Here is a 27,723-nt window from a genome sequence, read left to right on the forward strand (position 1 = left end):
TTGCCTCTTGGAGCCTTGCTTTCCTCATCTATAAAATGGAACTAATCATAGTACTGAACTCATGGAGTCCAGTGAGAAGTCAGTGAGCTAAAGAATATATGGTGCTCGGTCATTGTTATTACGATAGCTCCAGTGAGGGTATAGAAAATGGGATTTGATGCAAGAAAAGAATCTAATCAATTAAGTCCTTTCAAACTAATTAATAATAATTGGCCAAGATACATCTGCATTAGTGGAAAGTCAGCTATATTTTAAATGTTTTATTACATAAATATGTAATGACATAAGCAGCCAATGATTAAAGGTTGTTACTAAATAAACGACCTCCTGGGCCTGCTTTAAAAAATAGATTATTAATAAAACCATTTATAATTCACTTATGAATTCAAAGCTTTGGTTTTGCCAACATCTTATGAAAAGTATTTGAAACCCTTTGATGAAAAAGTCTTGTATGTTTTTAGGTGATAAATGTTAGTAAAACAGAGTTTATGACATAAAATTGAACATAACCCAATCCACGTCTATAAATTCAAAGTTATTCAGCTCTGAATTAATTTATATTCTGTGTATCCTGATAAATTCTAGATATACCAGGTCACAGGTACCTTTTTAAATCATTCTATTTTGTACTACTAGAGGCCTCTTTACCTTAACTCTAGAAGTGTTGAGAGAACATGGGTGAAGTGAAGATTTATGGAAGAGCAAGGGTGATTTTCAAGCCAATTGTCTGTTAGATCTCACTTCCTACATCCCATTCTGGGTACATCAAATACCAGGGCCTAGACCCTAGACAAAGACCCAGGCGTGACTCTTATACATTTATGAAACCTTTGTTTCCTAAAACAAAGGTTTATGACAGAGAGTGGAGAGGGAATGTGGTTGATGGTGCTAGTGGGACCATGGGCTGATTATATTAGAATTTTACAGAATTGAATTAGGTTTGGGGCATCACAGTTTGTGCCCTGGTCCATTTAAATTCATACCATTACGAGCCAGGCAATTTCTTCTACTTGAATGGTGACCCATGAGGCAAAACACACCAGTAGATGGTGGTGGTTTCATTTGTAAATATTTTCTAATTGGAGACATACCCTCTGGAAATAGGCATCCTTATAAATTTTTCATGTCTGGAATTCAGGTTTTCTCTCATTCAGCACCTCACCAGCGTCTACTGATAGAAAGTGAATGACAGAATTTCCTCCAATATATGCACCTCTGACACATCAGCATCGTACGAGAGTAGTTGCATTGCTTGCAAAACGGGAAAGGCTGTTGTCGAGGTCATGGGGTAGCCAGGCTGTCAGTGAGACTTGTTACCACCGGATGTTGCAGAATAAAACTGTGCTGAGTTAATGAGTTAATTCCGTATCTTGGCCAACAAGAGAATTTTTGGTAAATGGCTGATAAGGCACGCAGAAGTCTAGTGTAAAAACAAAGAGACAATTTTTACAAAGAGACTCTTTGTAAATAGTTCTTATGATAAAAAGAAAAAAAGATTTCCCGTGTGTAATTAGGGATGGTCAAGCTGCCAGAATGCCCAAGACATCCTTAATGATCACTTGTAGCAAAATACGTCGCTGCATTTAGCTAGATTTGTCTTTGGCTTGACTAGGATACTATGTGGAAGATTTGTCCACACCATTGGATGCCCCTTTTCTTGAACTTTGAAGTAATGTGCATGGGATTGAACGCTGAGATCAGGGTGCTGGAAAGACTCGGGGTCATTCAGTAACCTCCCGTGGTTTGGCTTTGATAGACCAAGAAATTAAGCCCCAATTTGGCTTTAAATGAAAGAATGCTAAATTTCCTTTTTCTAATTAAAAAAAACCAAGCTAAACATTTATATATACTTTTGAACACTGAACTTTCTTGTTGCAGAGTTAACAGGCTGTCTGGGCTAGCTGACAGCTGGATCCTGGTGCTGTTGGTACCATGGTACCTGAAGTGCACAGGCTGGTAGCCACACCTGACATTAACAAGTGAGTGGTAACCTCTCTGCCGCTGGCTCGCAGCTGCTGTTTCCATAGAAATGGCTGTCGGGATCAGTGGAAACGAGGTAAGTGAAAGTTTTCGCTGATCCTTGTTTCCATCAAGCTGACGTCTGTTTCCCTGGCAACAGCAGTGGACAGCAGCCAGGCACTAGCGACAGATTCAGTAAAGAGCTCTCTCACTTGTCAGTTGTGGCTATCATCTGTTTCTTACCAAGTTCTTTTTTATATCACATAGCAAAGACCTCTGAGGACCCAGGAGGCACCTCTAGCCACATGTGCCCTCCTGAACACCCATTTTGCTGATGGAGAGCTCTGTACTAGTAGACTGCTCTGTCAGCGGTCTTCCTGCCACCTGCGCTCTGGTTTGTTGATGTGCAGTTTAGGAGAAGGGGAGAGGGGGATGAGGACATTCATGTCTCAGGGCGGGCTGTGGAATCTGTTGATTCCAAATCCTAGGGGAAGGGAATTCATTACAGTGCTTTTCTGCACAGACCTAGCTCTTTATAAAGCTCTTGATACCTTAATAGTTGAAATTAAAGCAATAATTTTCCTGTGTTCCCTATTCAGTTGGTGGCATTAACAATTGCCATTACTTTTCCAATGAAAAGGATGTTTATGAGTTTAATAATTGACTTCTGTGAGAAACATATTGATGATTGCCTCTAAAATGCTACTGTCAACCTGTGCCAGTTTTTTTCCTCTCTTGTTTTGTAATAGTCTTTGACAGCTGGTAAAATTGCTTACAGAGATCAAATATTGGTATTGCAGGACAGCTTTGGTATTCAAAGACTAGTAAGTCTATAGTGTAGGGAACTCTTTTTTATGAAAATTTAATAGTTACTCCTTTTCTGGATTTCATTTTAATATTTCAGCAAATATATGCCCCCAAGGCACAAGTATCTTCCTCCTCATATGAGACAGCACTCACAGGTCCCACAAAGCCAAGGAGAGCTGTTGTTATTGCCTGCTGTGGGAGATGAGTACACATAGAGAGGCATAGAATGAGTTGTTGGTTTTAAACCCTTAAAGATACCATTTTTTGAAAGAGATTTTCTCTGAAAAAACAAAACTCTGATATTCAGAGCTATATATTTGAGAATCAAATGAAGATATGGATCCACAGTGTTACGAGAATTTAGGTTGGCTGTTGGTAACAGCGTTGCAGAATTGTGGGTTTCTGTCTTTGGAGGGCTGTCTGAATGACTTTGTTCCTCGGCTCTCTAGGGTAGGGCAACTATCCCTGGCCTGGAAGCAGTTGGATTTGAAATAACAGAAAAATAAGAAGCAGAACATTTTGCTACTTCCCTTTTTCTCTCTCTCTCTTAAGCTTCTTAAGAAAGAACTTGTTCATTCATTTAATGAATATTTTTTTGTGTGCCTACATCATGGTAGATGTATTTGCCAAGTGCCTTACTAGGCTTTGGGGTTACGATGGTGAGATGAAATAGTTTCTGCCTTCATGAAGTTTATATGTAACGGGGGAGGCAAAAATGATAATTACAGACTTTTATCAATGCTTTCAAAGAAAGGTACATGGTGCTCTGAGAGTGTTTAATGGGCACAGCTGACATCTGTCCAGAGGGCGGGGAAAGCATCCTGGAAGAAGTGAAGAACGAATAGTGGTCATTTCCAGGCAAAATGAGAAAAGAGGCTGGGGCAGAGGATTCCAGTCAAAGGAAAAAACCCATGCGAAGGCCCCACAGTAGGAAGGAACAGAGGACACTGGAGGAACTGACAAAGCCAGGGTGGCAGGAACCCAGAAAGCTGGGAGGAGAGGGCAGAGAAAAGGAGAGGAGAGACTGTCTAGCAGAGGCCAGATCACACTTGACCTTTTAGACCATGTCTCAGAGTTTGGTCATTAGCTGAAGGGTAAGGGGATCCACTGATGACTTTTAAGCAGGAAGTGATGTGATTTAAATTTGCATTTTATAAAAATTATGCTGTGTTCTGATGTCTTCAACTTACCTTAAAATCCTTCAAAAAGATAAGATGAATTGGTGGATGGATAGAGGGATACATAGATAGGTGATAAAATGTAGCAGATGTTAATCATGGAATCTAGGTGGTAGGCATATGGGTTAATTTTACTTTTATGGATGTTTGAAATTTTTCTTAGTAAAATATTGGGAAACATCTGCATATGAAAATCACCATGGCTGCAGTCATATGAATGGACTTGCTGGATACAAGAATGGATGTGGAAAGGCCAATTTAAGCATATTGTAATCTGCTTCCAGCTACAATCTACTAACAGTACCAGACTGGACCTTTTACTGTAAACAAGTATAAGACTGGACAAAAATTATGAAGCAACTATTTTCAGAAAATGGAAATAGGATGCATAGGATTGGGATCCCTAAGAGAAGTAAGCCCCACAATTGTCCTGGCTTTCTGCCTGGAAACACTTTTAGAATTATGGCAGAGGGAGGCAAAACTCAGCAGAGGATGACAGTCTATTTGCTGAGGAGACAAACAATAGAGTTCAGGCTGTTAAGAAACAGCTGGAATTTTCAGAGTAGAGTACTAGAAAGAGATGTGCAGAGAAGGGGCTCCAGAAATCTGAGTAGGGGTTTTCTTAAATCTTTAACCATATACTAAGTTGCTTATGTGCCAGTTGATACTGAGGCCTGGCAGAGACCAGCTGGTAGGAAGATGTAAGCTGCTGGAGGTCTCACAGTGCTGGGAGGCACATGGTTCTGATCATCTGGAGTGGACTGACCTTGATGAATACACTGGGCATTTAATTGAAACTCCAGAAAAGCCAGGCCTCAGAAGTGGGTTATTTTAGTCCTTAGAGTAAGGCTACTCTAGACCTGTCCTAAAAAGCCTGGAAACAAGCTTCCAAATGGCCAGTAAATTAAACATGTGCCAAAACAAAAATCAATACCCATTAAAGGAAGACACCAAAATCCAGACATTCTTGAAATGTTTCCCTTCGTGATCCAAAATAAGATATGAAAAGAAGCAGAAAAACAGGAACCATGATCAAGGGGGAAAAATCAATAGAAACAAAATATATGACGCATGTTGCAATAAACAGTCAAAGACTTTGAAGTTACCACTATAAGCCTGTATAAGGAATTGAAGGAAAAAATGGATATAATAAAGGAACAGATGGTAAATCTCAGTGGAGAAATAGAAACAATACAATACCTGAAAAAGAAAAAAGAATAGCTTGGGCAGCGCAGGCTTAGTGATCTCTAGAACAATAATAACCAATCTGATGTAAATGAAAGTGGAATAACAGAGGAAGAGAGGGAGATGGGGGAAGAAAAAAAATTTTTAAAGAAATAATAGCTGAAAATGTTGCAAATTTTATGAAAACTGTAAATTTATAGACCCAAGAAGCCCAACAAACTCCAACTGGCATAAACACAAAGAGAACCACTCCTAAGCACATGAAAATTCAGTTACCAAAGTAACAGAATATTCTCTTACCAAAGTAAGAGAATATTTTAAAAGAAACCAAATGGGAAATGGTACATTATGTACTAGGAGAAAGTAATAAGAATATTCACTGACTTATTTTCAGAAGTAGTGCAAGCCATAGGACAATGGAACGACATCTTTAAAGAGGTGAAAGATAAAAACTAGAATTCTTTATGAAGCAAAAGTAGTCTTCAAAATAAGGTAAAGTAAAAGAAATTTCACATAGAAATCAAGAGAATTGGTCACCAACAAATTTGCACTATAAAACGTGTTAACAGAAGTTTTTCAGGCTAAAAGAAGTGAATAGAAGATGGAAATGTTAAATATATATATAAAAAACAAGGAGTACCAAAAATGGCAAACATGAAGGTAAAGATAAAAGATATTTTTCTTGTTTCTAAAGTTCTTTAAAAGATAATCATTTAACGTAAAAAATAATAAGATATTATGGGGACTATATCAAGTAAAAGCAAACTATGGGACAGCAATGGCACAAAAGATAGAAGAGAGTTAAATGGTGCTTTACTGTGGTAAAGTTCTTATGTTGTATGTGAAATAATAATGTGAATTTGTGGTAGACTGCAGTAACTTAAGGATGCATGTAATAATCTCTAAAGCAATAGTTAAAAAAATTGAAAAGTTGGCATGAAAAGCTAAGAGATAAAATGGAATAAAATAGTATTCAATTATCCAAAATAAGTCAGGAAGGGAGGAAAAAAAGGAACAAAGAATATAATGTACAAAAAGCAAATAGTGAGATGGTAGACACAAACCCAACCATATCAATAATTGCATTAAATGAAAATGGGCACATTTCAGTTAAAAGATGTTGTCAGGCCGAATAAAAGTTCAAGGTACTATAGATATGAAGGCATAGATTAAATATAAAAGAATGGAGTAACTATATTGATACCACACAAAATGGACTGCAATGCCAGGAGCATTTCTAAAGATAGGGACATCTCAGAGACAGAGAGATTTCATAGTCATAAAAGGGTCAGTTCATCAAGAAGACACAAGGACCCTAAATGTGTTTGCACCTAATAATGACTTTAAAATACATGAAACAAAAGCTGTTAACATTAGGTGGAGAAATTGAAAAATCCATAAACATTGATGAAAATGTTTACAATCCTTCTCAATAATTGATAGAACAAAGAGATGAAAAACAGCAAATATAGATAATATCTAAATTATATTTAGGTAAGTCGATAATTATCAACCAGCTTGACCTAATTGATATTCACAAAACACTACATTCAATAACTGTAGAATACACATTCTTTTCAGGAGCACATGGAACATTCACCAAGGTAGTCCATATCTTGTCCATAAAAAAGTCTTAATCTCAAAAAATTGAAATGTTACAAAGTACTTTTTTTCCTAACTGCAATGGTTTTAAAATAGAAATCAATAATAAGCTGTCTAGAAAGCCCCCTAAATATTTGGAAATTAAACAACACATCCCTAGATAACCTATAACTCAAAAATATTACAATAAAAATTAGAAAATGTTTTAAGCTGAATGACGAAAAATTCCCACAACATCTCAGAATATGCATGATCCATGTAAAACAGTGCTTAGAGGGAAATTTATCGTTATATCAATAAGGAAGAAAGGTTTAAATTGAGTCATCTACACTTTTATCTACCAATCTAGAAAAAGAAGAGCAAATAAGTCCAAAGTAAGTAGAAAAAAAGAATAACAAAATTCAATAAAATAGAAAACACAAAGCATAAAGTTAACAAAGCCAAAAGCAAGCTCTCTGAAAAACTTAATTAAATTGATAAACTCCTAGCAAAACTAATTAATAAAGGAAAAGGAGAAAATTATCAGTATTAGAAATGAAAGAGGAGACATCACCACAGATATTACAGACATTAAAATGATAACAAGAGAATAGGGTAAACAATTTTATAACAAATTCAGTAACTTAGGATAAATGGGCAAATTTCTTGAAAAATACAGCTAAGAAGAAATAAAAAATCTAAAGAGTTCTATATTTGCCTTTTTAAATGGAATTCAAAATCACAAACCTTCTCTCAAAGGAAACTAGAGGCCTAGAGGAGGTCAAAAGTGAATTCTGTTAGCCAATTTAGAAAGAAATTATGCCATTCCTGAACACAGAATTGGAGGTAATATTCTCCAACTCGTGAAGCCAGAATAATCTTGACACCAAAACTTGACAAAGACGTAATAAGAAAAGAACAGTATCTTTAATTAATATAGACACAAAATTCTCAAATAATAGCAAATAGAATCTAGCAGTATAAAAGGAATTATAATACCTCATGACCAAGTGGGATTTATACCAGGAATACAAAATTGGTTCACCATTGGAAAATCAAACAGTGTATTTACCATATTAACAGAATGAAGGATAAAATTATATGATCATATCAAATGAAGAAAACACCACTGCCAATAATCTATAGCCATTCATGATAGTAACTCTCAGTAAATTAGGAATATACGAGAACTTCCTCAACCTGAAAAAGATCATCTACAAAACTATAGCTGATATCATACTTAATGGTGGAAGACTGAACACTTGCTTCCTAAGATTAGGAACAAGGTAAGCATTTTTCTCTTCTTTTATTCAATGTTATACCGAAAGTACTAGAGGCAAGAAAAAGGGATAAAAGGCAGAAATATTGAAAGGAAAGAAAAAAAAAAAAAACCATTTGTACTCATAGACATGATTGTCTATGTAGAAAATCCTGATAATTCAACTAAAAACCTACTAGAATTAATAAGTGAATATAGCAAGGTCACAGGATACAAGGTCAGTATACAAAAATGAATTTTATTCCTGTATACAAGCTGCAAACATGTGGAAAATAGAGTTTTATAAAAATCATTTATAATAGTATCCATGTATTAAAATATTTAGGAATAAATATAAAAAAAGATATTGAAGACCTCTATGCTGATAACTACAAAACAGTGACTAGTAAAATTAAAGATGATCTGAATAAATGAAGATATACCATGTTCATGAACTGGAAGACTCAATATTGTTAAGATGTCCATTTTCCTCGAATTTATCCATTCAGTGTTGTCCCATTATAAATCTTAATAGCCCCCCCTTTTTTTTTTAAAGAAACTGACAAGCTGATTCTAAAAACTAATGTAGAATTGCAAAGGACCTATAATAACCAAAATAGTCTTGATAAAGAATAAAATTGGAAAACTTACACTATCTGATTTTGAGACTTACCATAAAGCTATAGTAAATACAGTATTATTTGGCATAAAGATAGATACCTAGAACAACTGAAAGGAACAGAGAATCTAGAAATACATATATATGGTCAATTGCTTTTTGATAAAGGTTCTAAATAATTCAATCAAGAAAGGACAGTCTTTTCAGTAAAACAATTCTGGAAAAACTGGATACGTGTGAAAAGTGAACCTTAACCCTTAGGTCACACCAGACACAAATGTTAACTTGAAATAGACCATAGATTTAATTGGAAAGCTAAATGCATAAATGTTTTCTAAATAGATTTCTGTTCTTCAGAAATTAGAAATTGAAAGGAGCAAAAGACTTAAACAGATACTTTAAAAAAGAATATATACCAATAGCTAATAAGTAAGTACATGTGAAGATGTTCAATATTGTTAGTCATCAGGGAAGCTATTATGTATGTAGTAGAGTAGCTAAAATCAAAAAGACTGACAATACTAAATGTCAGCAAGAGTGTAGAGCAACTGATATGCTCATACATGGCTCACAGAAACATAAAATAGTACCACCACTTTGGAAACGTTCATCAGTTTCTCATAAACTTAAACATATACTTAGTATATGGCCCAGCTTTTCCATTTCCAGGTATTTACCCAAGAGAAATGAAAACCTATGTCCACAAAATGACTTGTACACGAACATTCATAGAGCCTTATCATAGTAGCTCCAAACTAGAAAAAAACTCAAATGTCTAGTAGGTAAATAGATAGATAAATTAAGATATATTCACACATTGAAATACTATTCAACTGTAAAAAAGAATGAAGTACTAATACCATATTATCAGTTATTGTGTCTGGATCAAAAACAAGAGCCAGATACAAAAGATAACATATGAAGTTCTAGAACAGATAGAACTAATCCATACTGATAGAAATGAGATCATTGATTTTCTGGAGTAGAAGGTGGGGTTGACTAGGAAGGGGAATGAGACAACTTGTGGGGGCTGTTATGTAAATGTTCTGTATCTTGATTGGGGTCTTCTTTACATGGGTATCAACATTAGCCAAACTGTACACTTAAATTGTGTACATTTTATTGTGACTTGTATCTTGATAAAGGTAGTTTTAAAATACCATTAAAATAAAATTAAAAGAGACTTCTGCTTCTGGTCAGATGGAATAATAGGACTGGATTTACCCTCCTATCTGAAACAACAAAACCAAAAAGAGACAGTCTATGGAACAATGGTTTTCAAGACACTGGCTATCAGGCAATGAAGAACAGTGGTCCATGAGATATAGGCAATTAATGAAATGAGCTCCGTGATTGCCCCAGCTTACTGGCTTACAAGAGTTCCTGGGCCATGGTGCAAGGAGAGAGAACCCAGGTGGAGCCATGTGGTCTCCCAAGGTTGAAGAGATGAAGCTAAGTGTCTGCAGAGACCAGGGTGGCTGGAGTATGCAGAACAGAGTGATACAGAGGAGTGAATTGCACAGAAAGAACTCCAGAGATCAGGAGAGGGTCTCCTAAGTATTCAGCAGAGTATGTTTCAGCATATGTATGAAAGAAAAGTGGGAAAAAAAAATATGAGCATAGATTTCCTAAGGTGGGGAAAAAAAATATGAGCATAGATTAGAGATAGCAGTGTTCAGCACTCACACGGGGCCAGGAATATTGCCTGTTCCCACCAGCCAATGTTGCCTGTTTTCCAGCCAGACTGGAAAAACTCATAATTGATGGGCCATTGGGTACTCAGGAAGAGTTTGCCTTGGTGGTGAGGAATAATTAGCCCTAGACTGGACAATGATCCAGACTGACCGAGCAGATCATTAAAGCAAGGCCTGAAAGAATCAAACAGTTTGATCCAAGTAACTTCATCCCAGAACAAAGCACAAGAACATTTATAGGAATACACAAATATCTAGCACCAGACAAATCTTTATGTCTGGCATTCAATCAAGGTTACCAGGCATGCAAAGAGGCAGGAAGACATGACCCATAATGAGAAGATTTAATAAATCAATTGAAGCCAACTAAGAACTCACAGAGATGTTAAAATTATCAGAGAACATAAAAATTGTCATTGTAATTGTATTCCGTGTATTCAAAATGTTAAGTAGAGACATGGAAGATTAAAAAATCAAGATCCTGGGACTAAATATCATGGAAGGACATATAAGACCTCTTCTACACAAAACTCTGCCGAAGGAAATTAAGGAAGACCTCAATAAATGGAAGAACATATGATGATCATGGATTGGAAAACTCAACTTGTTGAGATGTCAGAAGACAGTATTATGAGAAGATACTTTTCTATGTAGTGAGAAGAAAGGAAGATACGATGAGGCAGATGTGAGTTTGGTTTGGTAGTGGAAAGCTGGGAGTATTCCTGCCTAAATCCTAGTTTCTCCGAAGCAGGAGGCAGGGTTAACTGCTGAGGGTGAGGAGGTGTAGGTGGCAGAGTCATATGTTTGAGGAGAGAGGATGAGGCTCAAAATAGTCATAGTGGAGAATGAGAAAGTGATTGGACCAGAGAAACTATGTCAATGATTGGTAGCATAGAGCTGCTCTTGGAAGCTGGTGATGATGAGTCTGCACTGATGTTGGCATATCCCATTGGATGACTTCCTGTGGCCATGCTTGGCTGTTCTTATCCAGGCATGGAGAAAGGGAGGATTTGAGCTTTTTGCTAGCTGTATATGGAAAAGGAGAGCTTTATTAGCTGTGAGGGTTTCACTAGCTATGTATGTATAGTAAAAAGATGGAAGAGAATTTAGGATATCAGCAAGGACATCACTATAATAATGGATCATGAAATCTAAGGTGGATTATGAGGAAAAGAGAGGCCAAACAGATTGGGAAAAAATGGAAGTGTCATTGGACTGGACATTTCAGAGAGTTTCGAATGTTTATAGCAGGAATAGTTGAATAAATCAGCCAGCATGAGAGAAGGTTGTGGCCAGAGAGAGGAAGGCTTGAACTCATGATTTGGGGGTGATAAAATGTAGGATGTGACAGTAGGATCGGGTGGCTGAAGTAGCACAAAAGAGGTGGTTATTGGAGACTCATATGTCAAGGAATTGAAAAGCCAGGGGTTGGCCAGGGCGGGCTGGGGCTATTGGAGTCCCCCAGGGAGATGGTAGAACTTGGGACGGAGAGGAAGGCTGGGAGCCATGAGTCATAGTCTTCAGTACAAGATGGCACAGCAGAAGGGGAGGTCACGAGGCCCACTGGCACCATCCTCAAAGGATGGGGATTTTTGTTTGGTTTTACATCACAGGATGAGGGAGTATTGGCTTAGATGTGGAGAAGAACTGGGACGCACGGAGGCCCTGCAGTAGGCGAGGTGTGAAAGGGCTGCAGGGAACACAAGGCAAGGAGAACGTGGGATCCCTCTGAACAGTTGAGGTAAGGGAAGGCTTGCCACGACGGAGCAACAACTCCGGAGGGAACGGGGAAGGCTGAAGCTTCAGTCTTCAGTGGGTGTCAGAAGCTTCAGTCTCAACAGACACAGCCTGGGGCTTGGTTACTTTGGTGGCGTGGTCTCAGTGTCCGCCCAGCTGCGGCTAAGGCAGTGCTCGTGGCTGTGATCCGTGTGCTGCCCCGGCCCACGGTGGCTCCTTTGTCCGAGGGGATTACTGGTTGCTGTGGTTGTCGTTTCTCTGTGTTACAGTGGGAAGAGCTCAAAGTCAGAGGGCAGAAGTCCTGGCTTTGGTCCTGGTTCTGTGCTTTCTAGAGATGTGACTTTAGTCAATATATGTAACTGCTCCAAGCCAAGGTTTTTTCAGCCCTAAGATTAGATAGCCCCATCTGCTCCGTGATTTTCCTCTCAGAGCTGTCCTAAGAGCCAAAGAGAGAATGGATAGGAAGGGACTTTGTGAAGCGAAGGACCTTTCCACATGTGAGAGGTGCCCCACACTGGCCTGGCTGTGGTCTCCCGGGAGGTGGTTTCTGGGAGTTGGGAAAGTTCTGGATGCTCACTTGCCAGCATTTCTCTCCAGGGCCCCACACCTCCCCAGGACGGGGAGAGGCAGTTGGAGCATTAACCTGATTTCTTTAAGTCTGACTGTCAGAAGAGTTTGGTTTGGACTCAGGGATAAGATATTAATCCATTCTGAACGTCATTCTTATGAAATTCTGCTTTAAATAAATCTTGGTTTACATTGTCTGCCGGCATCCTCAGAGCCTCCAAGTGTGTGGGGCTTTTCAGCCTCTGTGTCCTGGAGCCTTTGGCTGCATCTGAAGGATTAAGTGGGTGATGGCATACACCTGCACACAGGTGTGCTGTCCCCCGGGGCCCACCTGTCCTTGAATCATCAGCTGTTACTTATGAACAGGCCTACAGAGATGTGCCCAGGAATCCCAGGGCCCCGTGTGTATTCCAGCCATACACCCCTCTTGGGCTATCAGTCAGGTGTGTTCTAGCATCAAACCTGCACCTAGAAGTATGTCCTAGGAGTGCAGGGGGGCATTGGCAGGTCAGGGGGGGGGGGCTCCCTGAGGAAGCTGGGCTCCAGCCGGGCATTGAAAGATGGGTAGGACTTGTAAGGATGGTAAATAAAAGACTTTCCAGCTCCCAGCAAATGGCGAGGCAAGCGGGGCCTGATGCCTCGTGCCCGTTGGAGCCAGTGAGTGCCCCAGGGCAGAAGAGCGGATGCCCAGTTGGGAATGCCCACCGAGGGAGACGAGGTTTCTTCCTCTAAGCCATGGGAGCTGTTGAAGGGTTTGAAATGAGGGGATGGTTGAGAGCTGCTCCCGGAAGGTAAAGCTGATGTCTCCCAGGTGCAGTGGAGGGAGGAGAGCCCTGGGGCTGGGGGCTGCCACAGTGGGGCGGGCGGGGTGCAGAGGTGGAGATGGAAATGAAGGCATGGACGTGGGAGGTGGTTGTGGCCTGTGCCCTCACAAAAGGAGGAGAGGTCTGTGGATTTAGATTGTCAAGTCCGGGGTGTAGATTGTGTGAGGGGATTCTTCTTTATGGCTTGTAATCATTGTTAACACAGCAGGTAGGATACATGCCAGGCACTGGGCTGGGTGCTTTATTCCATTTATTTTGTTTGATCTCCTCTAGTATTTTGGTGAAGTAAGTATTCTTTGCCTCAGTTTACAGACAACGGAATCAAGGCTCAGAGAGGTTTATCAATGCTCTCAAAGTCACACAGCTAGTAAGTAGTAAGGCTAGGAATTAAATCTAGATGCATCTGCCTCCAGAGCCCAGGCTGCTTTTCTCATCAGCTGGAAGCTCTTTGTGTGTGTGGTGAGGGGGAACCCTCTGTGGGATCACGTCCACTAGACCGTGTCTGTGCTGATACATCCTGAGCTGCTCTATTCTTGCTTTGTCTGGGGTTTTTTTTCTTCCTGAAATTAATTACCCAAAGCAGAGTGGAGCCATGGAATATGGAGGTTTCAGAGAAATTGATTTATGTTTCCTCTTAAATCTGCATGTGGACAAATCTCATTGCAGTTCAAGTGGTCCTTTGGGGCCGTGTTACTGGAGGGTGGATCTGTCAGTCCCCGAGCCTCCCGCATGACATGAAGCTCTTCCCCTTGGTCTCCCTCGGCTACTCTGTGAGCTCAGAGAAGACACTTCCCACCCACCCTGCCTTTCGATGGGCACTCCTCCTGCCCTTCTCGGCGCAGCTCACCAGGGGCTTGCCTTTTACATGGCCAGTGAGTGCAATTTGGCTGAATTTCCTACAAATATTGCTTTGGGGACACCCCAAAAGGGGGCTCAATCTCAGCCTCTTCCTTGGGTCCAGGTGGTCTCTGCAGACGGAACCCCCAGCAGCTCTTTGAGCAGCACATCCAGCCACTGGTCCATTCCAGGTAGTGTAGCCAGGCCCTGGACACAGCAAACTGTGTTGGCACCTAAGTAGGACATGCCCTGGGGGTGCTGGTGCCTTCAGACAGGTTTGTTTTTAATGGTTCTGCCAAACTCCCCGGCCAGACTTCAGGTATACATTATTCTTATTTTTCTTTAAAAACTGGAATCTATCAAGTCTAGCAAAGTGTGTTTCTTAAGTGACTTCCTAAGTAGCAGTATTTGAAGCCTGTCATGAAAATATACGATGATATCAGTTTGGCTTGTTTGATTGAGTGATATATTTCATTGAGAGAGACTGATGTCAGGCAGGAGAGCCCATGTTTTTGAAGAATACCTGTTAAAATATGTTTAAATAAAAATAGATTGAGATAAGTCTGTAACTTTTAGCATGCAACCTGTGTGGATTCTCATCACTGGGAGAAGTTTTCTGCTAGAAGTCTTAGTCTGTGTTTGGTAGCCATGGAAACCAACCCTTCAAAGAGAAGGAAACTCTTCTATCCTCAAACAAGGAAATGTAGTGAAAGGAAAGCATATTTCATTCTCAGATGCCTGGGATACTTTATTTCTGCATATGTGTTTGTTTGTGTGTGTGTGTGTGTGTGTGTGTGTGTGTGTATTTTTTTTAGACTTCTACAGGACTGCTACTTTTTCTGTTTTTGTTTTTTAATGGCACGATGGGTATAATTTTGGGTGATGGAAGTTACACGAGCACTTGTGCCCAAATATATTCAATGCAGAGCCCAGATGTCCATGTCTTTGATTTCTGATCATCATTAATGTAAAATCCACACTTACAAAAGTATTTATTAATTTATCTAGCCGATTCTTATGGAGAAACTACTAACGGCCTGGGTTTGTGTTAGGGAACTGGTATATGAAGATAAGACAGACACAACCCCTCCCTCCCAGAGCTTACCGTCGGGTGAGCAAAAGAAAATATTAAGTACCCAATTGTAGGACTGTGAAATAAATTCTACAAAAGCAGGATTCTAGTCCAGGGGATCCTATGGACATTAGAGAAATGTCCTCATATCCTCGGCCAGCTGAGCAGGGTGGTATCTGGAAGAACAGTTGAGGCTTACGCAGGGAATAGCACACACAGTGGCCTAGAGGAGAAAGAGAGCCCCTGCCTTGGGGGAAGTGAGTGGACCCCAGGGTGACCAGAGTATGGAATTTAAGGAGGCAGGAGAGAAACCAGTTGGCCACATAGGGGGCATGTTCATTCGCGTCATCCGCGGCCCCGGGGCCCTGCTCAGGGGGAGAGCCGTGTGAATGGCTGCTGAGGTTCCATCTGGGCAGGGTGGTCCAGCTGCTAAGTTCCTGCGTTTTGTTCACGGCAGACAACTCAACCTAGTGGTTAAAAGCCAGGAAACACCTACTTTGAAAGTGTTTTGTCTTCCCAAAAGATGGAAACTATTTTCTTTTAAAAGCATCTTCAGTCTTTTGTGTCAAGGAAAGCACCAAGGACACGAAAAGGGTATCACTTTGCGAAAATTTCATAACACACCAGGAAAAATTAGGAGGCAGGGAATCCCTTTATTTGTAAGGGACACCTTTTGAGGAGTCACCGTGGTTTATCTCAGTCCTGAGTCCCCAGGGAATAGCCATGATGTGGTCTGATGATTTAAGTGTGTGATTGTCAGAGACGTTTCCGTCAACATACCTCCGGTATAAACGAGGGCCCTCCATTCTCCCCCCTCCCTTTTGCCCCCAGCGGTTCCCGAGCACCCCCAGCGGCCAGCCTCCCCTGGAGAATGCTGTCCCAGGCCAGCTGTCTGCCCCCCAGGGACGTCACCTGGGAGGGAGCCCATCTCCTTGGCACGGGCCGGGTGCTGCAGTCCCAAGCCCCCACCCCACCCTGGCCTGTTTGTCTCATGCAGAGAGAACATCCTCTGACTATCGCTGGCTTTTCATGGTTGAGGGAAAACTGGAACAAAGACCATGATTTTTGATGAACTTTGAGCTGAACCAGTACCACTGATTAAAAAAATTTTTTGTTGTGAAATCACACATTACTGTTAATTTTTTTTTTTTTTTTTTTTAACAAAATACCTAGTTTCCTTGAGCAGAAACTGAATCTATGTGCTTTCCAAAAAATTAGATTTAACCATAAAAATGTTCTTTGAACCAAACTACTTTTTCATTCTGTTTCATTTCCTTTATGTCTGTGTAGGGGAAGTAATTTAGCGCTAAAGAAGGCTGGCCTACGCCGATAAAAATCAGTGGTTTACTTCTTCAACTTCCCCCTTCTCTCTGGCTTCATAATACAGCCTTTGTTTTTTGGTGAAATTCTGATGTCTCTGTTTTACTAGAAATCTGAGTCCTAGTGATTCTGTTGGTACTACTCATCGGAGGTTGTTGTGTGTTCTGTTTTGTTTTGGGGTTTTTTGGCATGTGTGTATAAACATCAAAGTGTTTAGTTTGTCTCATTTTTATTCATGTGGATCTGGTTAAAACAAATAGCACTGCCACCCAAGAAAAAAAATCCTCTATCTAAATCAAGATGATCTCCAGTGGCTCATTTATTTTATGGGGCATTTGAGAAACAAGACTTCCCAGAGCAGCCTGTGTGTCGTCTTGTGTCTGTGGAGTCCCGTGTGCTCAGCCTTTCCATCTGCGTGTGACCGCTGGCTGCAGGCCGCTGCTCGCTCTCCGAGAGTGTTGGCCGAGCCAGGCGTCCCACAGCTCAGGATGTCAGGGCAGGGGGCCTCTCTGCGGAGCATGGGGCTTGCCCCTAGGCCCTGGGGGCTCCATCGGGGCTTGGGGCAGGGAGTCTCTCCCTGGAGTGGTGCTTCCTGAGGAGGAATGAGAGCCACCAGGTGGGGAGATGAGCAGCAAGCTGGCTGTCACCTTCCTCTGGAAGAAAATGCAGTGGGAAGCAGAGCTGGCTTTCTGTCCCCACCACCCCCCAGTCCTGACCAGTGAGTGTCCAGCTCACACATCTCTTCCTCCTGAGCCAGGAGGCCGTGGCTCAGGCAGGCCGGGGGAAGAGACACTTGGTTTGGGGCCTGGCTGGTGGCCCTGTCTTGCTGTTGACTGGGCACACGATGTGGGGCCAGTGACGTTGCCTTGTTGAGCCTCAGTGTTGGCCTTTGTGGAAGGGACGTGAAAACCCTTGCCCTGCCTGTTTCACACCGAGGCCATGAGCAGCCTGTGGACAGTGAGCATAAAGATACTTTGAGGACTGTAAATCAAAACCCGAATAAACAAGAGGTCTGTTTCTGTTAGGGGAGGACATGGTGTGGACCCACGCTGTCTTGCAGAAACCCATGTCACTTCCAAGCTGTGCGGGCTCAGATTCTGCTGAGCTGCTGTTGGTTGTTGGGTGGGACCTGGGGCTGGCGCAGTCATGGGTAGAGGGCTGCTTACGGGGGCCGTGGGCTCAGGCTGTGCCATCGTGTGTATCTTTCCCGTCTCAGGGTCTTTCCGGGGCCTGGGTGTGGGGACAGGGCCATACCATTGCTCTGTAGTCAGAACCACCCCCACCCTACAGCCATTTCTTCTGAACTCACTCAGCCCTCATGCTTCTTGGGTGTTGATGCCACCAAACTTCTTGGCTGCCAGGCCTGAGAGAGGGTGCCAGACTGTTGCCCGGGAAAAGAAGCAGGAAATGGGGAAGGGACCAGTTCACAGTAGTCGGGTTTCCTGCTTTCCCTGGTGAGCCACAGAGGAGGCCAAGGAGACCAGCGTTACAGCGGCAGCTGGACACAGCGCGGGCCAGTGTGTTGCCAGGTGCCAGCCAGAGAGGGGCACAGCCTGTGTGGTGTGGGCCTGGGCGAGGCAGACTGAGGTCTTGGAACATCCCGTGCCCCGGCTTCCCCGCCGAGGCGTTTGTCTCTACCAAAGGCCCTGCTGGGTGCCCCTCTGGGGAAGGACTTACTGACGCCTTCTGGCCTTCCCACCACCATTGTCTCCTTATTTTGATCTCCTCTTTTACACATAACACCTATAAAATAAAGCTGATAAAAGTCCTATCAAACTTTCATCAGTTTCCCATTGCCTATACGGAGGTGATCCAAGTTCCTTGGTTTTGTATTTAAGGTCCTTCCTGGACTGATTATTGCCTGTTTTCTTTCTGATCCTCGACCCTCCAGGCCCCTGCCCTCTTCTTTCTCTGCTCCCTGCCTTTGCCTCCCAGGTGCCACGTTGGGGTGCTTAGGAGGGTGGATTCGGCAGCGAGAGGGGCTTGTGAGTCCCACCTCTCTGAGCCTCAGGTTCCAGATAAGGAGGGTGATAGCAGTCCCCGCCTCACAGCTGACACTGCCCAGGGAGGATGGGGTGGGGCGTTGTGCTGGGCTCTGTGCAGGATGCAGTATCGAGGGGGCTGCCTGGAGGAGGGGACACACACATCTGTGTCTTGGTGCTCCAAGAGAAGAGTGCTCTGGTGATTCAGAGGTGGGCAGAACACATTTGGATGGGGTAGCCAGGAAATATATCACCAAAAACGTGAGACTTGAGCTTAGTCTTGAAAGCTGAATGGTAATTCAAAGGTGGGAGAAGGCTGTGCTCATGTGGACAAAGGCTCAGAGGGTTGAGGTATTGAGAAGAGTGTGGCCAAAGTACAAGGTATACGTTTGTAGGATGGGTGAATGAGGCTGGAATGGAAGCTGGGAGAAGGTTGGAAGGCCTTGAATGCCAGGCTGAAGCATCTGTTATTGATTCTGGAGGGCAGCAGTAAGGAAACGCGAGCCGTTGTGAGCAGGACAGCGCCCGAGCGAAGTCCGGGTCTGCAGCAGTTGCTGGAGCAGGGAGGGAGGCAAGCTCCAGGGGAATGCTCTGGCTGCACCTCCCTCCGTGGCCTCCGTGGTGGGGTGTGTGCAAGCTGGCCTGCGTGAGGCCCATGGTAGTGTCCTGTTGGGCCATCAGGGAGATTCCTTACTGAGTAATTGCTCCTTAAAAAGGAGATGAAACGGAAGATTTTTCTAATGACCTAGAGACAGAAAATCCACCATGTGAGGCCTGAAAATGATAAGGAGAAATGGCAGGCTTGCTGTGGAGGCTGTTCCAGACGGTAGGTATAGGCTTGGACGTGCTCGCTTCTTGCTTCTGGGCGATTCCAGCAATTGTGGGCTTTCCGTCCTGTAGGGGGATGTAGCCTGGCCTCCTACAGGAGTTGGGAGTAGGGCTCATTTTGTTGGGTGCATTTTTTTGTGCAAAGCCTTCCCGATGCCTGTTTGCAGTGGACACCATGGGGAAGCAGACATGGGAAGAAATAAGTAAGAAATGGACGACACTGTCCATTCCTGCAGGAGCTTACAATCAAGCTGGCAAACCAAAATGTGTATGTGACAACATAAATTTGCATTTGATTAGTGCAGTTACATTTTCTAAGCACTTAAAATTTTTTTCTATTTGGAAATAATTTCAAACATACAGAAAAGTTGCAAGAATAAGAATAATACAATGAAAAATCCAATACCCTTGTACCCCGATTCACTCACTATTAATATTTTATCTCATTTGCTTTTTTGTTATCCATAAAGGGTATGGACTGTTTTTTTTTTTTTATTATTATAATTTATTACTGTTCTTAGTTATTTTGGTGCTGAAATTTTTTCAGATTTGGCCAGTGGGAGGCGCTTCTCTAGCTCCTGTATTCTTATGGCATGGCTCCGTCATGTTTTTGCTTTTGAGCACTTATTTTCTTCATCTTGTACCTACCCTGCCCCATCCCTGGAATTGGCCATTTCTCCAAAGACCCCTGGTTTCTTTTAATGGAGAATGGTATTAGAGATCAAGGTGTGGGTGCCACGTGTGCTCAGGCCTTGTGTCTAGATCCTTCCAACAGACAGAACTAGGAAACGTATGCATTTCTATACACATATACATACACATACTCATGGACCGACATCTTTTAAATATCAGACGTCAGAAATCAGACTTTAAAATAAACATATTTTAGAAATCGTGAGTTCACACCTATACCTCCAATTCCAGTCCGTTGCCAGAGGGTTCTTTCCAGTCCTCCTCCGTTCGGTGTTTCTGTGTCCCTCTTTCCATGGTGAGAACTCTGGCTCCCAACAACAGTCACACATTTACTCATTTGTTAAATCCTGTAATACATCTAAAATAGTTTCAGAATGGTCTCATCCACATCACTAGCCAAAAATCCTCCTAAAAAGAGTTTGGTGTCTGTCTGCTGTGCATCCCTCACCCCAGCCCTGCCCAGGACTGAGGGCAGGTCATCAGATGTTCACAAGCTGCTTGAATTAGTTGTGTCTTTCTCCCTCAGTGTAGTTATGGTGTTCATTTGAAATGCAGTCAGATTCGTTTGTTTTAATTCACTTTCAGTTTAGGGGTATTTTCCTTTCTTCTCATCCTTGTTGATTTAATTTAAAAATGCTTAATGTGAAGGACATTAACAGGGTTCCCACTGTCAAAACTACAGAAAAAGGTGCACTTAGGGGTGTCACTCCAACCTTAGTCCCTTCTCGCCCTTCTGCTCTGTCCTTCAGATACTGAGAGAGGTACGTTTTATTTCCCCTTCTTTGGTGTGCAAAGGGTAGCACTCGATGTGTGCTTTTTTGTCCAAACACTTCTTATTTCTCTTTACTTCTGGTCAGACATACCACAAACAAAATTCCATCTTGGAACAAGTGGCCTCCCAGCATGTAACAGTTGGATTTTTAGTCGCTTGTGAAAGTCTGACGGTTTCTACGATAGCTGTGATAAATAAGCTCTTTTAACAGTGACTGTGATTTAATCTCTGAGTAATGGGCTTCTTAGAATATGATGAATTCTTGTGCAAAATGGAGTCCCTTTTTTTTTTTTTTTTTTTTTTTTTTTTTTTTTATCATTCACTGAGGTTGTTACAAGGTGCAGTGGACTTCAGGGAGATTTTCTGGAACGGAGGGTTGGAGGGTTGGGTGTGATGGGAATGGGCTATTTTCAACTGAGCAGAGAGTGGTTCAGGCTCATCATGGTCACTCTGAGCCCTAGGATCCATGTGTCCTTCTGTGTGTGCCCCAGCTCTGATAGGGTCATGGCAGTTTAGAGCCCATTCAGAGCTATTTCTAATTTTTCTCCCATTGGTATTTGAGAAAGCTCTTCCATTTTGCCTTTTTTATTTCTCTCTTATGCCCAGATTCAACAACTAAAAATTATACACTTGAACTTAACATTTGTACAGTGCTTTGTGTTTTTTGAAGTTCCATCTTATGGAATTTATCCCTGTGAAACAGAAGAAGAGGCATCATTGTGTCTGTCTTGCATGTGGAAACTGAAGCTCAGAACAGAAAAGTGGCGGAGTTGGGACTAGAACCAAGGTCTTCAGACTTAGGAGCTCACATGGTCCAGAAGGGCCAAGGGAGCAGCTGGGTTTATCACACAGACCCCACCTCCCTGCCCCTGTCCTCCACCCTGTCCCATAGCCAACAGGAGATTTATGCCGCGTAAATCTCAGTTCTGTCCAAATCAGTAAGTGTTAGTTGCCTGCTGAATATCACGCCATTCGGAACTGTCTAAAATCAATTCAGAGGGTCTATGGTAACAGCTTTGTTATATGAGCTTTTGTAATAGTGACTACTATTTTAAATAAACCAGGACTTGGCAGGGTTTTTTGTTCTCAGGAACTTTAGTCATGGTAGGGTTTTATTAAAGACTTCTGCCTGCTTAGCTGCATCCCAGCCGCCAAGAATGTGCAACAGTGATGCAGCTTGTTACAGAGGAGATTTTTCTATTTCTAATGTTAAAAATGTATAAAATATGATATTAAAGCAAAATTTCATTTTATAAAGTCCTTAAGCTTCATGGGGTGACTCTTTTACTCTCTCCGTAAATTTTTTTCAAGAACTCATATATGATATGAATCCAAAATAAGAATACCCTGTTTAAATGTAATCACCTAAATTTAGTATGCTAAGTTCAGAATCAAAATGTGCAGAAAGATCAGCACTAGGATACCTTTTGGTATAATAGAATTATAGTTCCGCTTGTTCTTTACGATGTATTTAAGAAAACAGATTATGTAATTCACTTGACACGTGACACTCCACGCCCTTGTGTTGTTGTTCAGGGATGTGATTCTCTGTTGAGTGTGACTTTTTCAGAGTTCAGAGTAATTTGGTGAATTTACCCTGGGCTGACTTATGTATTTCCTATATCTCAGAAGCCCAGGAGGTTCTAGAAACCCCAGACCATTCTCAGGATATGGTATGTGTGAGCAGCAAGCCACTGCCCACGGAGTCCCTTCTTTTTTGAGACAGGAAGTGTTCTCCCCGAGACGAATGCTTTCTTATGGTAAGGTCAAAGCGCATGTCTGGAGCTGGGTCAACTCCTGCTCACTCTCCAGATCCCTGGGGTCAGGTCTCTGTGAGCTGCACCCAGCACACTGGGAAGCCTTGCCTCCTTCCTCACTTCCCAGAGAGTGAAGATGGACCAGCCCGAACAGAGCCAAGGATAGGTTCCAGGGAGTCCGAAAAGTGGGGTGATGTAGGAACAATGAGTGGGATCGTTTCTAATTGTGGGCAGAAGGTGGCACTTTGGCAGGGATTCCGGTTTCTTATCTGAAGTATCAGCATCACTGGGTGTTCAAGTGTCTGTTCGGCCCCTTGACAGCCTGGAGTTGAGGGAGGGGAGTAAAAGGGGCTTAGCTTGGTGAAAGCAGGCTGTTTCTCCATTTGTCAGTTGGGTGGGGTTAACAAGCCAGGTCCTTGAAAGAGAGATGCGCAGGTTTGAATCGGAAGGAAGGCGAGAAGACGGAGGTAACCCAAGGCAGAATCTCAGGGTCTGTGTGCAGACGCTGCATTGCTGTAACCTCACCTGCTTTCTGAGCAGCTTTTTAATTGTACTTACTAAATCCGTAATGTGCGTATCTTGGCTCCTGTAACAATTCACGGTTGGAAATGCAGACGGTTCATTGTATATAAAAATTGGGTAATCATCCAACTGACTCTCAGACTTGCCTGGGCGAATGTGGGGTCTTGTACGTATGCATAGATATAGGACTGCACACACGGAAGGTAGCGTAAACAGCGAACAGTTGGGAACATTTACACGTCTGCCAAAGCCTTTCCAGGGCAGGTGTTCCCATAAATGGGCAACTCATTGTACTGCCTCTTTCCCTCCTACAGGGGAGGCTTTCAGGGGGAAGATGGTGACAAATAGCAAGGGTTAAGAGAAATAGTAGTGCTTCGGTGCTCGAGTTCCCCTCTGGGCTGTGAGGTGGGTCTGCCCTGACCCTGTCCACTGCTCTGGCCTGAACATGCAGGTGGTGGGGAGGGAGCCCAATGTGGGCGCTGGGAAGGACCGCGCTCCCCCCTTAGAGCTCTCGGTTTGGACACAGGGGTCAGCGCACAATATGAATGCAAAGTTCTGTCCAAAAGTATTGAAGAAGCCCTAAACCGGGTACTCTCTGACACAGCTTGGCCCACTTGGGTCCCTTCCCTTCGAAGTGTGATGCCAGATACCTGAGGAGGCTCTGGGAAAGGTGGGGCCTCTCTGAGTTCAGGCCCCTGGTGGGGGTGTCAGAGGCCCACCGTGACAGCACATGGTGTTTTGGGCCGGGGCTCCCTGGGACCACTGTCATCCCGAAGGGAGCGAATTTTCTAAGAAATGATGCATGTGTGTTGGTGTGGTCTCTGCAACTCTGACACCCACAGTCTCGCTTAGGAAGACACTGTCTTATGTCCTGTCCACGTGTGTGGCTCCCATTGCTGTGCTAATGTGGCTGTACTCAGTGCTGTGTGTCCTGCCACAGTGTTGTGCAGCAGGGCAGGTGGCTCGTGGTGCAGGTCCCCACGGATGTCCTGACATGTGCGTGTTCTCTTTGCCTCCCTCAGAGAATTTTCAAAGGAAAGAGAGAAGGCTAAAGCACGGGGAGACTTCCAGAAGCTCCGGGAGAAGCAGCAGCTGGAAGAGGATCTAAAGGGCTACTTGGATTGGATTACCCAAGCAGAAGATATCGATCCCGAGAATGAGGATGAAGGAGGAGAGGAAGGCAAACGAAATAGTACGTAGAGCCCCTCTTGCTCCAGACGAGAGACACCCAGGGTGCGGTCCAGACCCCAGGCAGCGGGGTGCCTCCCCGGTGACCCAGGCTGCGAACGGGATGACCTCCTCCCAGACACCTGCTTCCTTCTGCCCGCACACATCACACAGAGACAAGTGCATCTGCACTGACTCTGAGTTTCTGCCTGAGGTTTGGGGTTTAGACTTGCATTTAGTAAGGTGGCTTTATGGCGAGGAGGGGCAGACATATTCACTGTTGCCCTCAGGAAAGCCGTGAGCCCGTTTCTGTGAGGGCACAGAGCGTGGTGAGACGTGTGTTCGTCTTGCACCACCAGAGAGGAGGTTATGGTTGCCCTCTCCTCAGAGTGAACAGCGGCGATGCACAAGAATTTGAAGAGCAGGGTCCCTCTCCACTTTTATGCCGCCTGAAGTGGCCCCCACCTGTGCTGACCATGTGAAGTCGAAGGCTCAGCCCACCGAGGCTGGGAAGAAACCAGTTCAGCATTCCAGGCAGTTGTTACGAGGCACATGAGTCAGTGACAACTGCTTTGCAGCCAACCCACCCGGTACCCCACACTGTGACACTAGGCACCTTAGAGCACTTCCTGCAGGAGGCAAAGCCTGGTAACTCAGTCCCTGGAATTAATTGCCACTGTCAGCCACGGGGTATGTTTTACCATATACTTTTCCCACAGACACGCGCTTCCTCTTGCTGGGGCCATCTGTGCCTCAGGTAGAAGTGGAAGCTGAGATCCCGCAGTGCATTTGACTAAGATGTTTGTGATTCGTTTCCAGTCTAGAACAGCTGTTAATAAGGACCGAGAACGTGATTCAAGGGTGCATGTCCTTTGAGGGGCCTGGGAGACTGAGTTTGGCCTCCCTTACAGAAGATGGCTGAGCAAGGCCCAGCTTGGGCAGGGCCCTCGGCTGTCATGCAGTCACTCGTGCGCTCTGCAAGGCCTGGGGCTGGGCACAGGAAGACCCTGAGAGGGCCTGCTGCCCTCTAGGGAGGGGCAGGCCTGCTCACACATAAATGCAGCACAGGGACACAGAGCCACGGGGCACGAGGGGAGGCAGGCATGTGCCACAGGAGCTGAGAGCAGAGGTCTGGGACAGGGCTGGGGGCATTTGCCCTGGGCCTTGACGGATGGATGGATATGAGCTGTGACAGTTCAGTGTCAGGAGAAACAATCTGACCTGGGGAGGCGCGAAGAGGCCAGGTTTTGGGGGAGGATGCAGTGGGCCCTGCATTTGGCTGGAGCACAGAGGGTGTGAAGGCCAGGGTGAGCTGCAGCAGGAGGGGTGGCACCTCTTCTGCAGGTAGTGGAGTGTGGCAGCTGGGGCTGAGAGGCCACGGTGGAGGGGATTCTTGACTGAATTGGCCTTTGCCTTTCTTCCAGCCTGGGACTCTGCTGCTGTGGGGTGGGGTGTTTTCTGTTGTGGGTGGTACGGCCCTCTCCAACCTGTGTGCTGATGGGGGGCCAACAGAGTGCAGGCCTCCCTCTTCCCCATCCTCCCTGTGTTTTGCCAGGCTCAGGAAGGGGCCAGGGCTTCATCACCTGAGGATCAGAAGACTGGGAGCATTTCTAGAGCTGACTGTGTTTGTCGAATGAGATCAGAGTTTATAAATGGACGTTCATTTGAGTCCCAAACTTGGTGATGTGTCTGCTAGGTGATTAGATGTAAGAAGAGTGTCTGCCCATCCTACGCACAGCTCTCCGTCGGGGGAGTTGGAGCCCACCTGGAGCCATGGCCTTGGCAGAGCTCCTGCACCCACAGTACTGCTGGCAGCAGGGGGGGGCAGCGTGGGGATGCCTGCCCAGCCCTTTTCCTCTTCACTTGCACACTGCAGCTCGGATGCTGCCCTCAGAGGTCCACCAGCCCCCTGCCTCCCCACTCCTAACCCCAACATGCAGCCTGTGAGGTATAAGCCAGGGAAAATATTGTCCCTTTTTCCAGGCAGGGCTAGTTTTTTGCTAGTTTGGATGTGTCCTATGGGGAGCTGACTGGGGCCCTCTTACAGGCCAGTGGGCTTTCACCTCTTTACTGCTTCACCTCTAGAAATAGAGACCCATGTTCCAGCATTGCTGGCATTGTTTGTGATGGAGTTGTATGGCCTGTGATTTGAGGAGTAAGGATTTGCACTAGGCTGAAGGCAGTGTCCTGAGGGTTAACTATTTTATCTCAGCCCAGCATTTCCTCTGTCCTGCCACTGCCTACAAAGAACCTGACCAGTGTAGTGACAAAATCAATTATTCTGCCTTTCAGAGAACTTACCGTGAAGGGAAGAGGGAGGAGCAGTGGCCTCGTGTAAGACAGAGTGCAGAAGCTGGGCCCATGGTCAGGGACCATGGTCTGCCGTGTGAGCCAAGAGGGGCGCAGTGATGCTGGCAGTGGGGAGGTGGGGGGATTGCAAGGAAGGCTCTGTGGGGTGAGCAGCCTTTGGCTGCAGAAGGTAGGGACAGGGAGCTTTTCAAGCTAAGGAAATGGCATCAACAAGGTGCAGAAAATGATAGATGTTCAGGGCCCTTAAATGCATCACTCAGTAATATAAATAAGGAAGAAACAAAACCCCTTTAAAAGTCTCGTAGATCTTCAGAATTAACCTTGTAGCTGGGTTCCCAAGCCCATGAAACTGCACTGTGTCTTTGGAATGTCAGCATTATTGCTTCTGCTGTGCACAGTGATGTGTGACTCAAAATGATTAACTAGCTTAATGTTTGATCCAGAATGGCAAATATTTCTGTAGTGCACCCTTGTTCTTTCCTGAGCTCATTTTGCCAGGTGCTGGGGCCTCCTGTGGAGCGAGTGCTTTCTGAGTCATCAGATTTCCAGGCCCTTGGTGATGAGGGTTTTAAATAAAGATGTAAATCTTAGACTGTGGGAACCATGTTGAGATTTAACTGCCTTAAGCAGAGAGCTGCGAGTCTCCTCCAGCGAGGACGAGGGGAACCTCGCTGAGCATAGACTTCGGCAGCCCAGACCTTCTGAGACGCCAGCGCAGTTGAGGTTTCCCCGGGGCCTCCTGTGGCCACCGCCATTTTCTTTCTGTCACAGCCAGAAAACCACGGGAGAGGAGGGTTCAGTGAGGCCCACAAGGTCCTCCTCACCAAACAAACAGTCGTGGATTTACCACCCGTCCATGCCAGGTCTGGGGCTGCCTGTGCATCTGATTAGCAGGTGGTAGAAGTGTGGGTGCCATCAGCACCAGTGTCAGGGTGTCAGCATCCTCCCTGGGAGTGAGATCACCCCACATGCCTCACACCCCAGCCCTGCTCTGATGGTACCTCTGGGGCTTCTGGCTTCATCCACACTGGCTTGGGGTGCTAATTCAGCTGAG

General features: G+C 44.2%; 1 protein-coding gene across 4 annotated transcripts in view; it reads left to right on the forward strand.

Moving 5' to 3' along the window:
- CACNA1D (calcium voltage-gated channel subunit alpha1 D) overlaps window positions 1-27,723 on the forward strand; it is a 309,771-nt gene that overhangs the window by 176,278 nt on the left and 105,770 nt on the right. For all 4 annotated transcript variants that reach the window (XM_069475891.1, XM_069475893.1, XM_069475890.1 and 1 more), the window contains exon 9: window positions 24,215-24,384. In XM_069475891.1, coding sequence (XP_069331992.1) covers window positions 24,215-24,384 — 170 coding nt within the window. The remainder of the gene's footprint in view (window positions 1-24,214; window positions 24,385-27,723) is intronic.

This window comes from Eulemur rufifrons, chromosome 7 (assembly GCF_041146395.1).
Source record: "Eulemur rufifrons isolate Redbay chromosome 7, OSU_ERuf_1, whole genome shotgun sequence".
Classification (NCBI taxonomy): Eukaryota; Metazoa; Chordata; class Mammalia; order Primates; family Lemuridae; genus Eulemur; species Eulemur rufifrons.